At 58.5% G+C, this 15,304-nt stretch overlaps 1 protein-coding gene across 1 annotated transcript; it reads left to right on the top strand.

The window, feature by feature from the left end:
- The first annotated feature begins 5,915 nt into the window (after positions 1-5,915).
- On the top strand, positions 5,916-15,102 carry ALX3 (ALX homeobox 3). Its single transcript, XM_044238871.1, has 4 exons — positions 5,916-6,192; positions 11,301-11,617; positions 14,279-14,407; positions 14,744-15,102. The coding sequence occupies exons 1-4, from the start codon at positions 5,916-5,918 to the stop codon at positions 15,050-15,052; spliced, it is 1,032 nt and encodes a 343-aa protein (XP_044094806.1). The 3' UTR covers positions 15,053-15,102.
- Positions 15,103-15,304: the final 202 nt, after the last annotated feature.

Below are 15,304 nucleotides of genomic sequence, written 5' to 3'. Positions count from 1 at the left end.
CGTCGGGCTCTCTGTTAAGCGGGGAGCCTGCTTCCCTTCCTCTCTCTCTGCCTGCCTCTCTGCCTACTTGTGATCTCTGTCTATCAAATAAATAAATAAAATCTTTAAAAAAAAAAAAAAGAAAGAAAGAAAACTGACACAGAGGCCAATCTCCATTTCTTCATTTGTTAAAATGGGAATGTTAATGCCAGCTGCGTAACAACGTGAAGATGTGAGGAGGTGGTGTTTTCCTGGCACACTGTAGGTGCTCGGTGAGCGGTGGGCGTTGTTATTACCCAGCCCACCCCCTCTCCTCTCCAGCTGACTCCAGAGGAGGCCAGGCAGAGGCTGTTTGAGCCTTGACACTCGCTTTTCTCCCAGTCCCTCCTAAAGCTCAGACCCAGTGTTCGCACACTCTCTCTCCTCCCAGCGCAGAAGCACACCCTGGACTGGAGTGGGTGTCTCTGTGACATGGTGGTGAGCTCCTTCCAGAACTCTGGGGTGGGTCCCACTCACATCTCTAAGGGTGTTCAGTGGTGTATGTTTGCATTTCCTTTGAAGGGCCCCAGATGTGCTAATTACATACTTGTTAGCCCCGTAAAAACAACAAATCTGGAATCTACACTCTGGAACCAATGGATTTCCTGCTGAAATGAGTTCAAGAGGTGCCCCGGCCAGCATTCCCAGGAAGAGCCAGAGCTCTGCTACGGAAGGGTCTCAGGGATCGCGGCGCTCAACCTGCCGCACACAGCTCCTCCGCCCTCCGCCAACTCTCCAACCTCAGGGCGCCCAGCAGTCAGATGGGCATTGTTGTTCTGCTGCTTCTCTGCAGGCTTTCTTACTGCCTGCCTGCTAGATATGGGTTGTGTGCCCCCCTAAAGTCAGGGAAATTCTGGGCCCTAGGGCTTGCTCCCTCTCATCTGCCACTTGCAGACCCAATGCTTAAAACCGGGCTTAGCAGACAGACACGGTGCACGGTGGATGTCTCTGGAACCATCTTGCCCTCCCCCTGCAGTCTCTCTTGATTCGGGTGGACACCTCCCCTCTGTCTCTCTTTCTCCCACTTCAGCCCAGACTCTTCCTGCCCTGGCCCCAGAAATTCAACAAATGCATGTTCCTTTGCAAATGTGGCTTCTTCCTCTTTCCCACCACAGGGCTGTTCTCTCTGGATGCCCTCTCTCCCTGCCCGCTCCGCACCCCCTTCCCTGCTAAGCCCCACTTGACTTTCTACCTGGAAGTGTCCCGTGACCAGCTGCCCCCAGCCCAAAGCTGGGACAGGTGCCCATTTCATGGCCTCCATGGCCCCTGTGCTTCCTGCCAGCACAACACAGCCTGTGATCTAAGTGCCCATTGCTCTGTGTGTCCCCTGCCAGCCTGGAAAAGCCTTATCCTCCTTGTCAGAGGACAGGAGTAAGGCTCCTGTCCTCTGACTCAGTCCTCGCTGTGCAGCCCTCCTGTCTGGCACAAGGCAGACACTCAGTACAGGCTCAACAAATAAAGAGGCAGCGTGTCAACTTATCAGCGTGCTAGAATTGCCAAGAAGTCCAAATCTGCCTCCTTCTGCTTTACACCAAGAAAGAGTTCATCAGAAACTCTCCCATAAAATGACTCCTGGCCTGTGTTGGCATTTGCCACAGACCCTGTTTACCTTCACACAAAGGCAGTAAGGCAGCCATCAGGCCAGACCAGGCACTCAGGACACATCCCAGACACAGACCCCCCCCCCACTCCGTTCACTGCCCCCATCCGAACCCAACCCCAGGGAGGTGGGCAGAGAGCGTAAGCAGAGAAATATAGGTTCAGGGTGGAGTCAGGCTCAAACACCATCTGTCTAAACACAGTTCTGTTCATTCCAGCAAAGCTAAACTACAAAATCACTGCTCTCGTCTTCCAGGGGAGAAACTGAGGTATGGACAGGTTAAGTGACTGTCCCAAGGAAAGGGATCAAATGAACAGAAGAGCGAAAATAGCTTCCTAATGTCCCAGAAATTTCACCCCTAAGCCCAGACTGCAGCCTGGATTGTCAGCCCAGGATTCTGGGTCTCCGCAGCACAAATCTCCCCACCCCCTTCCTTCTTTCTTTTAAATATCATGGGTGAGGAGGAAGCAGCGGATCTGAGGGTTTATTTACCATTCCTTAGCCTGACCTTCCAGGAAGAATGTCACTAATGAGAAACAATCTCCTTGGGCTCCCAAACCCAGAATTTTCATAGGGATCAGTCTAGGATTTCAGAGCCTAAACAGGACAAGGGCAGTACCAACGGTCTTCCCTTTGAGGGGGAAAAAAAAAAAGAAGCAACTGAGTCTTTCCTGTCTGAAAGGAAGGTTTGTCTATGACAGATCTGAGGTGACATTTTTCCCATTGTTCCAACCCCTTTCGGATATCCACTGGGGAAACGAGATGTGGTGTAGGCTGAGGGATGTCGAAAATGAGAGAGCGGGAGTTGGGGCTCCTTCTCTGATTCTAGAATCCATCTCCCAGGTGAGGCTAGACATCAGGAACTCCACTCTTGAGACCAGGTTCCATCCTAACTCAAACCCCAATGCCGATTTTGTCATGGGGGAGGAGACATTTCCAAGTGTCTGCCCCACAAAGGCAGGAGGCACGTCTAGTATCTCAGTGCCCGCACACGTGCCTGCCACACAGTAGGTCCTCCCAGGGAATGAATAAATGAGGCAATTGGCTGGTGAAGAACAGCTGCCTAGACACAGTAAGTACCGTTGTTATTTTAGGAGTGGTTTTTCTCAGCAGGTGGGAAGTTAGTTGGTGTTGCTGCTTTTAAGGTTTTTCATGTGATCGGGATCATCGCGTCAGTTCTCACTTACTCCACGGGTCATACAGCAGTGACAGATGCTACCACAATGCACGCGGCCATCAAACAGCAGGCATGGGGAACTCACACATTCTCTTAAGACACTGCCCCACATCTGGCCGCACCAGTGGGTTGTAAAAGCTCTCGGGTGCTCGCTGCTCTGTTTCGTTTGGTCTCAGCTTAGCAGAAACCACCCTGTACCTACTGTCCCAGCCACCCTGGCTACCCCCGCATGAGGGGTGGGGTGTCTCAGTAAAGTGCCACTCTGTGGGCAGGAAGGTGGCGCTGTGGTTCCACCTTGGACCACCTCTGTCCCTAGTCCACTCTGGCCTTGACTTCCTTTTCAGGGAAAAGTCCCAACCTTCCTCCAGGAACATGAGGGTGTGCACTGGATGATTTCAACTTTGTCATATTAGCCAAAGAAGAAGGACCAAGAGGTGCTCGGTGTCAGGTGCGGGACCACAGATATGGGCATCAACTCTGGTTCTGCCATGAAGTGGCCTTGGCCACCCTAGACAAATGGCTCCCTTCTGTGGCCTCAGTCTCTTCTCTGTAAAATGGGGATAATAATTGTGCCTGCTTCTTGGATTGAGGAGGATTAAATGAACCCGGGTCTGTAGGATACATGAGAGAGTGGCTGACATGCAGGAAGACGTATCAGCCATTGTTTTTATCTGTAAGATGAGGGCCCCTGTGGTACTCCAGGATCTCTCAGCCCTTGTAAGGGGCAATTCCACGAGTGCCACTTTTGTGTTTTCTATGTGCCTCTGCCCCATCAAACTCTCCCCAGATCTCATAGAGGTAAAGAGTTTGCACTAGTGGTTTGAAACGGGAACAAGAAAGCGTACCCTGCCTCGAATGATCCTGGGAGAAAAACCCATCCAGAGGGCAATTCTATCTACCCATCTGATCTGAATGAAAGCTGGGGTTTTCTTCAGCCTCAGTTCAACCGGCAGCATGGAAAATGGTTCTGGTCAGAGAGCGGGGAATGGCAGGAGGAGCTTCTGGGCTTGGGCAGGGCTATGGGTCTCTAGGTCTGTCTGATCAGCCCCAGCCTCTAGCCCACTCAGTCCCCGGGGTCAGGAACCTTCCACCAATTGCCGGCTCTTGGATATCATAATGGCAATAATAATCTCATGAACTAACACCCATCAAAACATCAGCAAGTCTCTCCAACATCCTTTGTCCACGTGCACAGCCCATTTTTTACAACAAGGAAACTGAGGCTGAGAAAGTTTTATCACCTGAGGCAAAACACTTGGCCTTTAAGCCCGGCTTAAACTGTTGGTGATGTTTTTCCTGCATCCTCTGTGCATCTCTCTCACTAAGCTGCTCCATTCCTTTGTGGAACAGAAGTGGCATCCTGCGTGGACGCGAACATCGTCCCGAAAGAGTCAAAATATCCACAGCCCCAAGCCCAAGAACGATCGGAAAACCTTCCTAATAAGTGAAAGGGATTGAGGCAAATTGATTGCCCAAAGCTGCGAGCCACTGGGTCCTGGAGAATTGATGCTCCTGGTGAGGCCAGAGAGGAAAGCTTAATTCTGAGCTGAACCTCCCTCTTGGCTGGAAATACCAGCCCCAGGTGCTCCCACCTCACTAGCCCAGTCTGCAGCCTGTGATCAGGGGCCCTAATGGCCATAATGCCTCCAATGTGGTGTTTAAACCAATAAGGCTTCAGAGAAGTTACGGTATGTTTAATAATGGCTTAATGACTACTTGTGAGATGCAAGGCTTCTGGTTCCTGTTTGGCCTTGATTTACAGCCCAACTCTGGCTGAGGACAGCCAAGAAACCCCCTCTAAGCCCCCAGCGGAAGAGGGAGGTGTTCACACCAGGCCTCTTGGATTCCTTTAAAAATTGAGAATTCAAATGAAATACAAACGATGTTTAACTCCCTGTCCCACTCACTAGTCTCTGGAGGCACTGAAAATAAAAAGCGGTGTAACCCAGACTTGGGGACTCCTCAATCCACAGAAGGGAGCAGGGTCCCGGGTCAGGAATGTCTTCTCAGATCTTAGGGTGGGGGTTATTTCTCTTCTCAGAAATTCCAAGCTACTTCCCTAGTCCTATGCATCCTTTTGTTGGTGGGGGCGGAGGGGGGTGTAGGGAGAGACTCAGCTCCTACAAGATGAAACCCTACCCTCACCTCCCTGTAAAAGGGCAGGCCTGGGGCAGTAGAGCCTTGGGGTCTGAGCTGCAGGCAGCCTCTCCAGTAGATCCCCATGCACTTTCAGATCACTGGAAAGGTACTCACTTCGTGCCTGCTTTTCAACCCCAAACCTTCTATGTACCCTCTCACCTGCTCCAAAGACAGCCTCTGCTAGGCCCTGTCCAGTCTTGAGCGGCCCCTGCAAGTCTCCCTGCCCCTTCTGGTTCAGCCTCTGCTTCTCAAACCCACCAGGAATACACAGAAATGCTCCAGAGTCAGATGAAGACACTAGCCACAGTTCAAGGTCCCACAGCTAATTAATGACAGCGCCCTGGCCCAAACTTTCCAGACCCCATTCCCAGATTAGAGCTGTTTCCACACACCTCTCCCCAAGGACCCTTGTACCAGGGAGAAACAAGGGATCCCCAAGGGAGGTGTTTCTGCCCGAGGCAAGGTTTTTCCAGCTCCCAGCAAAGAGGTAAAGTCCCAGCCCAGCCCCTCCCCCAGACCGCCCTTATCCGAGGCTTCTGTCGGGAGACCAGGCCTAAGAGCGTTTGCTGGGAGTGCATCACGCCTCTAGGGGCGAGAAGCTCCAAGCTGGATGTCAGGACCTAGGGTGCTGCTCTGAGCAAGGGACTCACCAAGATGGGCAGATAAAACGGACCCTGCCGTCGAGAGAAGGTGGCTTCCTCCCTCTGCTCGAACTGCCTCTGATGAACGCGGGCTGGGGTGAATCCAGGGGGCTCCCGGGCTCCTAGGGGTTAACCCGCGCGGGGCCGCACGTGACGTGGATGGTTCCAGCATTAAGTCAGAGGCGCGGCCCCCTCCCCTGTCCCCCGCCCCCCGCGGCGCGCGCCGCTCCCGGGGGCTCCGCGCCCCCGCGCCCAGGTCCCTCCCCCTTGGCGGGCGCTCACAGGCCGCACGGGCAGCGCTAGCCCCGGAGCCCCCGCGGCCTGTGCGCCGGGAGCCGGCATGGACCCCGAGCGCTGCGCGCCTTTCGGCGTGGGGCCCGGGCCCGGCCCCTACGCGGCCGCGGGGGACGAGCCACCCGGCCCGCAGGGGACCCCCGCCGGCGCGCCTCACCTGCACCCCGCGCCGCCCCGCGGCCCCCGCCTGACCCGTTTTCCAGCCTGCGGGCCCCTGGAGCCCTATCTCCCCGAGCCGGCAAAGCCGCCCGCCAAGTACCTGCAGGACCTCGGGCCCGGCCCGGCGCTCAACGGCAGCCACTTCTACGAGGGCCCCGCGGAAGGTAACGCGCGGCGCGGGCGCAGCGCGCAGCCCCGACCCGCTCTCCTTCCCTTCCCCGGCTGGCCCGGGCCTTCCCTCTCCCCTCGCCCGCTCGCCCAGCTCTCGACTCTTTGACCCTCTAGCACCCCGCCACGGCCCCCTCGGAAGCCCCACCGGTGCCGGTCCCGGCCGGGCAAAGCCAGCGCCCCGAGTGAGGCAGAGCCCCCAGTGTCTCCCGTGGCTGGAATGGGAGGCGGGAGGTCGCGCGAGGGTGGAGCGGCGACGGCCCCGGGCCCAGTGAGACCCGAAGGGGACCGGAGGCGGGAAGGAGAAATCACGCTTGGCCGGAGTTGGCCTGGAACTGCCACCGACCCAGAAGCCCGGACGGGGCCAAGGGCCTGGGCGCCACCCTGAGCCCTCCGTCCCGATGCGGTGAGAGAAGCGCGCCTTTTGTGTGCGGCGCCCGTTCAGGGCCCTGAGCTTGGGCCCCGACCTGGAGTGGCCAAGCAGGACTCAGCCGAGGGCTGCGGCCTGGACGCCGCCGGCTTCTCCTCCCCAGGCGCAGCCTCGGTGGGGAAGGCGCTGCCTGCACGTTAGGCATTCGGCGGCGCGGCCGCGGCCGGTCGGCAGCGGCAGCGCCGGGGCCGTTCTCAATACGGAATAACTGTGTTCTTATTTCTCAGACTAACCTGGCCTCCCCGTCGTTAAGCACGGTGATGGCCGCCTTTCTCGCAGTCTTGGCTTGCTGGCCCTGGATCGTCACGGCTGGGGCCGTCGAGAGCAGCCCGGGCGGGCCTATTCCCTGGGCGCCTCGGGTTCCTGGGCCGGTGCCCCATGCGCCAAGGCCAGCTGGACCGCGCCAACTCCGGAGAACGCGCCTGAACTCCGGGGCCTGCCACACGGGCCGGCAGCCCGGCAGCCACCGCTGCACTTGTTGACCTGTAAGGAGTCTGGGCGCCCGCCCCATCTGTGCTGCCACGGCCCGCACCATAGGCCCAGAGCTGAATGTTCTGAGGTCGGCCTCAGCCCGTTGGCGCCTGGCCGGCCTCCACCGAATGGCCAGGCAGCTCAGGCCTTCGCCCAGCCGGGGCAGTGGGAATGTGTCGGGAAGGGCGGGGAGGTGTGTGGGGGTCAGCGGAGGAAATGAGCGAGTCCGCAGAGCTTCGTGTCTGTGCCCTTTGAAAGAGGCTCTCCTGATAAAAACCATAGTTGGGACTTAATGAGAAGCAGTTGGCCTGGCTCCTCTGATCCCAGCCAGACGGCGGCGGCCCCGCAGCGCCATGAGCACGCTGGGGACAGGTACCCTGGCTGGCTGGGCTCGCTGCATTCGGCAGGACTCACCCCACAGGCCCGAGTCCAGCTGGGCGCGCCGGATCCCGCAGGCACCGTGGGAAGGCCGGGACTGGCACACTGTGGAGAGCGCTGGGGCACAAGGAGCGGCGGGGCGCGGAGGGACCCGGTGATGGCGACCCGGCGATGGCGAGGATGTCAACAACGAAATGCGTAGAACTAAAACCGAAGAGTGTGAACAACCACCAAAAATAAGGAAAAGGAAATTGAACAAAACAACGGAGAAGGAGAGGTAGACAAAGTCGGCAAGCAGTGCAGAATGTTAAGAAATAAACAGAGCGAACGGAAGAACAGAAGGAAAAAAGCAAGCGGAGGATCGAAGAACGATCGAACGAAGCGGGTAAATGGAGAAGGAGGGAAGGGACGAAGAAGAGTAGAAGCAGAAAAAATGAAAGGAAAAACAGGGAGATCTTAAAAGAGCAGAAAGCTGCAAAATGAGATCAAGTGGAAGAGGAAAATGAACGATTCAAGTGGAGCGGAGGACCGTCCAAACGAAAAAACAGGAGCGCAGCCTGGGACGCCGGCCGCCGCTCGCCTCCCGGGTGCCGTGGCCCGAACTCGGCAGGCGCGGTCCCCTTGCGTCCCTGCGGCGGAGCAGGGCTGCTGGGGAGGACCGGCCCCGGGGGCTAGGGCCACGCAGTCTACCAAGTGGGAAGTGGCGGCAAAGGGGGAAACCGCCTTATTTCCCGGCTTCTCAATTGACGGGCTACGAGCGTTTCCAGTTCAGACCAGTGAGCGCGCAGCTGCGCCCCATCTGCGGCGCGATCTTGCGGAGGCCCGGGCAGTCGCGCGCTGGAGAGCCTGGAGCTCCTCTCCCGCTCTTTGGGTGCCCTTGGCGGAGAGCGCCCAGCCCTGCCCTAGACCCGGGCCGCGTCCCGGCGGTGCCGACCACCCTTTGAGCCCCGTGCGCGCGGCTGCTCAGAGGACCGGAGAAGTGCCCGGCCGTTCCTTCCCGCTCCACCGGGGGCCGCCCGGTCCGTTCCCTGGCTTGGCTCTCTGACCGGGGAACGCGCCCGCCACTTTGGAGGCCCTGAGCGGAGCACCGAAGGCCTCGCTCACCGCACGGGTCGCAGACCTCGTGAAGGATTCCAAGTTGGGGAGGGCCCCAAGCTGAGGCGTCTAGGCCAAAGGTGGAAACTCTGTCGAGAGCACAAGGGCCCACTGGGGTCCCGCGCCGGGGGTTTATGCCCACAACCGCTTCAGGTTACCAGCGGGAGCTGCCAGAGCCCGGGCCTCTGCAAGCTCTGCGGATGGCGTGGGAAACAGCGCAGAGCAAGACTCCCACCGTGGTCGAAAACCAGGTGCTCGGTCTGGAGGCCTCAGTGGACGCTGGCTGAGAGGGCAGTGAGGCTGTGGCTGGCGGCTGGCGTGGGGAAGCTGGGGCTCTGGGGCTGGCAGGGTGCGGGAGAGCAGCCCAGCGAGGGAGCTGGAGGGAGCACGGTCAGAGGTTTTTTTCCTGGCTTCTCTCTTTCAGGCCCCACAGACTTCTGCTGTGGTGTTGCGGTTGTGCAGGCTGTGGACCCCCTGGTGCTGGGCCCCAGGATTCCAATCTCTGCCATGAACACTCCCCCTTTAACCACCCAGGGCCCCCACCAGGTGCAGGTGACCCCCATACACTGCCAGTACACCTTGAAAGTGCTTGAGGCCTCACCAGGCACCCTACTCCTTGCAACTGCAGACTCAAAACTTGGGGCTGCCTCTCTTTTCTTGACTGCTGCTCTTCCGGATCCCACCTCCCCTCTTCTCCCCAGAGCCTTGCTCTTCAGGAGTGATTCTAGGAGGTGTGCCCTGTCCCCCCAAAGGGGGGGGTGCCTGCTTCTCCCCAGAGATCTCTAGGTAGATAGAGCTTTCAGGCCCATGGCGATGAAGAGGGGAGAAATACCCTAGTCCCCTGGGAGGGCTCTAGAATGGGCCGGCATAGGAGGCCAGCAGAGGCCAGCAGGCTTGGCCCCTTTTCTGGGTGACTGTTCTGAAAAGTCCTGCCACAGTTTTATCTCTCACTCTGGCAGCTCAGAGGCCAGAGCTGGTCACTTCCTTTGGGCAGATCCTGTTCCGACAGACTCGGAAGGCCCAAGAGCCAGGTGAGCAAAGCCTCAGAACTTTGGAGAAACCCCTACAGTGATGTCATTGCTCCCCTCGCCCCCATCCCCTCGCCATCCTCACCTTTTTTTGCCTAGAGTCCAGCAGGACCTCCCTCTGAACCCAGGACTCCAAGAACTCCCTCTCAAACCTGCTAGAGGCAGGGTGTCCCTTTCCAGTCTCCCACTCCCCCTGACCATTTTCAATTATTTGGCTCAGCTTCCATGAGTCCTTCTTCTTAAGCGGCTGCCCATGGAGCTATCTCTAGAACCAAAATATGTTGGCCAAGAACGGAAGTTAGTGGCTGGAGCACTTTCTCCTTGATGCTCTGCCTGAGCTATGAGCCTGGTACCCGAGGGCAGGCCCCTGACCCTGCCAGGCCACCAGGATCCTTGCACAGCCTGGAGCTTCCTGCATAGCCCGGGTGTCCTGGGAGGTCCCTGACCACCTTCCAGCTGAGGGGGACCCTGCCCAACTTGTCCTCCATAATGCAGATGGGGAATCATCAGAGCCAGAACCCAAAAATCCCATCTCTCTGGTCCCATCTTTCCCTGATGACAACTGTGATCCTGACACCAAGTCCCAAGGAGGAAACTGCCTCTTGGTGCCAGCCTTCTGGGTCTCCTGGGGCTCAGACCCCTGCCTGGGATGGGCCAGGGCCAGGCCAGGACCCTGTGAGTCAGTGGGGTGCCTTTGTGGCTGTGCTCCTGCTGTCCCAGCAGGCTCTCGAGATTTCATGGCAATGCCGCTTGCCAGAGGAGTGGGCAGAGCGATCGGGGTGACCTATTTTTCACCATGACCGGGTTGTGGCAGGGCTCCACCAAGCCTCTCATGTGCGGGTTAGCGTGACAGAGTGGGGGCTGCTGGGAACTATGCCCAGCAGCAGTCAGGTCACCCCTCCCTGCTTGCTCATCCTGGGCAATGGGGGAGCCATTGGAAACTGCCGAGGAGGGAGGGGCAGTCACTGACCAGAGTGATGGGGTTGGGAACTGAGTCCTCTTTCGACACTGGTCCCCCAAGCCTTCACCCTCCTGCTCTCTAATGCTGGAGCTCAAATGTTGGGTCAAACATCACAATTTCTGGAGGAATGAGACAATGTCTTTTGGATGCTTCTTTGCCCCATCTTGTCCTTCATGTCCTGGAGCTGGGGGATTTGTCATTGCCCTGAGATTTGGGCAATGAGGCACAACCAGACCAGCCAAAGGGGATCTGATTGTCCCTGTCTGTTGCCTGCCTGGACCTGGGACCAGAGGCAGGGGCAATGAGGACCTGGGAACCACAGCCCCCACAGTCAGGGCCAAGGAGGCACTTCCTGGCAGGGGCAGGAGATGCCAGCCACCCGGGGGGCTCACCCCCTCCTGCTGCCTCTGTGCTAGGCCCTGCCCAGGGGGCCAGTCCTGGCACCCCCACGCCCTGTGGGCCACGCCACCACAAAGCGCTTCCCCAAAATGAACCCTCTTCTGGCCCCAGCAGATCCGCCCGACCACAGAGCACATGGTTCCCCAGGGCCCCCTGAGCTGGAGGCTCAGCACACAGGCCTCCAAATGCCAGGCTCCCATGCAGGGTGGCTGCTGGGACGAGGGAAGAGAAAGGAAGGGGGAGGCGGGGACTGAAGCGTCAAACGTTCTGCCCCCTCCCCCAGTCCACCCACAAAACCTCCTGGTTCGGTTTCCATCCTCCTTTTTGTGTTTTCCATTGCAGCTGAGGAGAAGGCCTCCAAAGCTGCCAGCTTCCCCCAGCTGCCCTTGGACTGCCGAGGGGGCCCCAGAGACGGGCCCTCTAGCTTGCAAGGCTCCCCGGGCCCTTGTCTGGCCAGCCTGCGTGTCCCTCTGTCCCCGGGGCTCCCGGACTCCATGGAGCTGGCCAAGAATAAGAGCAAGAAGCGCCGGAACCGCACGACCTTCAGCACGTTCCAGCTGGAAGAGCTGGAGAAAGTCTTCCAGAAAACCCACTACCCAGATGTGTACGCCCGGGAGCAGCTGGCTCTGCGAACGGATCTAACTGAGGCCCGGGTACAGGTGAGGGCACCCCGGCCGTGGGCCTCTCTGGCTGCCTCGACCACCCCGACCGTGGGCAGGCCATGGAAGGGCTGGGAGAGGTGGGTGCTGGTGCCATGCAGAGCCGCCTTTCCCTGGTGCCTGCCCCTGGCCTGCCACCCCTCGGCTCCCCCTCCATGCCCAGCTCCGCTGCAGCCCAAGTGCCTCATGGGGTAGTTGCCTCTGGCAGTTCAAAGACCTACCTGTCTGGGAGCCCTAGATCTGCCACTTTCTAGCTGACCAGGTGACTTAGTGCATGTCGTTGGATCTCTCGATCTCACTTTGGATAGTCTTTGAGCATCAAGATGCAGCAGCCTTTCAGAAGCAGTGAAAGGCTGAACACATCCGGCAGCTCCTGAGGCAGCTGCCCAGAGCAGGAGGGTCCCCAACTGGGGGGGAGGTCCTGAGGTTTAGTGATGCTCAAAGCTATCCCGACCCAGCGATTTTCAGGCCCCCCAGCTCCCAGACACCTTCCCCACCCAACCAACTCTCCCCAGCAGAGATCAGGCCCCAGGGCTTCCTGGGTAGGGCTGTGGCCAGCTTCCTGTTGGGGGTGAGGGGATGGAGGGATGCTGGGAACAAGGGAAAGGGAGAAGGAAAGTCCATTTCCAAGACACATCGGAGGTGGGAAAGAACAGGCAGATGGCAAGCAGAGGGTGGGGATGGGGAAGGAGGCTTCAGGAAAAGCTTGGCCCAAAAGGAAGATGGTGGTTGTTTCCGTCTGGTGTCCAGCAGGCTCTCTGAGGCCAGGCAGGAGTCACTGGGAGAGGGGTGGGATTTGGGCTTCTTGGGAGAGGTGAGGAAGTGACCTCTAGACAAATTCTCTTTCCCCCTGCAGAAGAGACCTCATAGGGACAGAGCTCATACATAGCACACCCTGTATGGGACCTCCCAAAGAGGCCAGCTGCCTTCTAGCAGAGAAGGCCCCGCAGCGGGTTTCAGCATAGGACCAGAGGTGTTTGGGCTCTTTCCCCCTTCTCTTCTGGGTCTTCCTGCTTTCATTCCCCCCACCGCACCCCATGTGGCACCCAAAACACACTTCTAGGACTGTGCTCATAGAGTACCCAGGGCCGGGGCCAGCAGGGTAAGAGGCCGAGCATTCACAACAGTCCCAGAGCCCTTGAGCCACCGAAGTCCAGAACATCAAGTCTCCAGACCCTCAGCGAGCCTCTGGGGTAGGGTCCCAAAGGCCATGGCCGTGGCACTCCTTGGAGAGCTGGAGTACATCCCCGTACTCCTCTCCCAGGCCTTCTGAACCCCGAGGGGGTGCTGGGGCGGCTGTAGGCCCCCAGACTGACGCTTGAGGCCCCAGAGGAGGGCTCTTTTCTCTGACAGGAAAGTGACAGCCACCTGTTGGCCCTGCACCACAGAGAGCAGTAAGCCACCACACACAACAGAGCAGAGGGCCAGGCCCAAGTGCAGGTAGAAGGCTACGGTGGGGTCTGTAGAGACAATCAGGGATGGTGGGGAAGAACGCCCAATGAAGCAGCCCCCTTCACTCACTCCAGACTCTTTCAGTTGCCTGTGGGGCAGGGAGGATAGAGAAGGGAAGGCCCAGCAGCTGGGCAGGCAGGATGGTCCCTCCCTGACCTTGCCCCAGGCCTGCTCTGGGCTCTCTGCCTCTGAGGCTTGGTGGGCTGGGGGTCTGCCAAGCTTCTTAACTGTCGTGGCTTCGCCTGTGCGGGTAGGAACGGCCACCATGGGGTTATGTATGAGGGGCCGAGGTGGGGCTCCTTACACACTCACACACACACACACACACATAGAATTTGTTGTGGCTCCCAGCTAGATCCCTAGAAAGCAAGGGGATGGTTTGGTTCGGTTTTGATATTGCCAACATCCAGCCCAGAGTCTGACACAGAAATGTTTATTAAATGATAGAAACACAAAACACATGCATGGGGACCATAAACATAGAGCCGCAGGGCCCACAGATCCATTGCAGATGCACACATAAGCGCCCAGCACACGGGTGGGCGCCCCTCACCTGCCAGGCGCTCGCAGATGAGGGGAGGCACAGATTACAAAGCAGACAATGGTAATTGGGTGGGGTGAGTATGAAAGAGATGCCCGTGTGACACCCAGGAGATGTACGTGTGTGTGTCAGGGTGAGTTGGGCAGCCTTGGCAGGGGAGCCCAAGCCAAGACGGGACTCTCAAGGTGGTGGATGGGTTCAAAGGCAACCAGGCATGGGAAGCAAGTGGGGAGAATCCAGTGATACTGCCTCGTTGGGGATGAGGCTGTAGGGAAGAGCAGGCTCAGGGCCCAGGGGTCTTCTTACGGAGCTGCCCGGGGCAGATGGCCTGGGACTGGAGATGAGGTAAGGGAGGCCTAGGTGGGGCCCAGAGCCTCTGAGGCCACAGATCCCATGATACCCTTAGTGGCCCAAGCAGGCAGGAGAACCAAGAGAGTGACTTAGCCTGGTGTCTGAGGGTAATGGGGACCCAAGGGACCAAGAATCTCCCTCCAAAGTCAGATCTTTCCTAGACCTCATTCCGGGCTCCCCAGCCCTGAGAACAATAGGAATTTATAGGCGGCTCAATGTCCTCCAGGCGGGAGCCAGCTCCATACCTTCCAGAAGGACACTACCACCCACCTCAGGGCCACTGTGTCACTCCCTCAGCCTCTCCCCTCCATCCCCAGGTGTGGTTCCAGAACCGCAGAGCAAAGTGGCGGAAGCGTGAGCGATACGGGAAGATCCAGGAGGGGCGGAACCCTTTCACATCTGCCTACGACATCTCTGTGCTGCCCCGAACTGACAGCCACCCGCAGGTGACACCCCACCCGGCCCCGCATCAGGGCCTGGCCCCCAGGAGACCAGAAGCAGCATTAGGGCTCTGTGGAACTGTGGGTAAATCACTCGTTCTCCACCAAGCAGGGCTCCTCCCTGTCTCATGAATGATGCGTGCCTAACAGCAGGCACCGCAGGAAACCTCACTTGGCACAGTGGCAGGGGTCTCCTGGGTTCCATTTTGAGGGTCAGGGGTAGGAGGGAGCAGATTCCAGACCAGTAAGTTTCTGGAGTCCTAAGGGCAGAGACAGAACCCCCAAGTAAGGGAGGCAGCCCCTGGGCTATTGATTCATGGGCCTTCTTTTCTCTCTTTTCAGCTACAGAACTCCCTGTGGCCCACTCCAGGGTCTGGGAGCCCCCCCGGCCCCTGCCTCGTGTCTCCAGAGGGCATGCCCTCGCCGTGCATGTCTCCGTATTCCCACTCTCACGGGAATGTGGCCGGCTTCATGGGGGTGCCAGCTTCCCCTGGAGCCCACCCTGGCATATACTCCATCCATGGCTTCTCCCCAGCCCTGGGGGGCCACGGCTTTGAGCCTCCCCCAGATGGCGACTATAAGTCTCCAAGCCTCATCTCGCTCAGGGTGAAGTCCAAGGAGCCACCCACCCTACTGAACTGGACCACGTGATTGGTTGTGTAGACATGCAGACTAAGCTGCCCACCCCGCTTTTCTGTTCCCAGCAGCTCCCACCCCATTCCAGCCTGGGGGCTAGAGAGGACATACCTCTGTCTCCAGAGATGTCTCCCCCAGAGATGGTTCCTGGGGCTGGGATACTCAGCCTCCTGCAGGGGACAAGCTAGAGTTTTTTTTTTTTTTTCTCTTAAAATAAGGTGGGGCTGCCCAGGACAAAGGGGGCTGCAAAGCAGGTAGGACTCTTCC

Source organism: Neovison vison, chromosome 2 (assembly GCF_020171115.1).
Source record: "Neovison vison isolate M4711 chromosome 2, ASM_NN_V1, whole genome shotgun sequence".
Lineage (NCBI taxonomy): Eukaryota > Metazoa > Chordata > Mammalia > Carnivora > Mustelidae > Neogale > Neogale vison.
The sequence above is the reverse complement of the archived record's forward strand: the minus strand, read 5'-3'. Positions and strand labels throughout refer to the sequence as shown.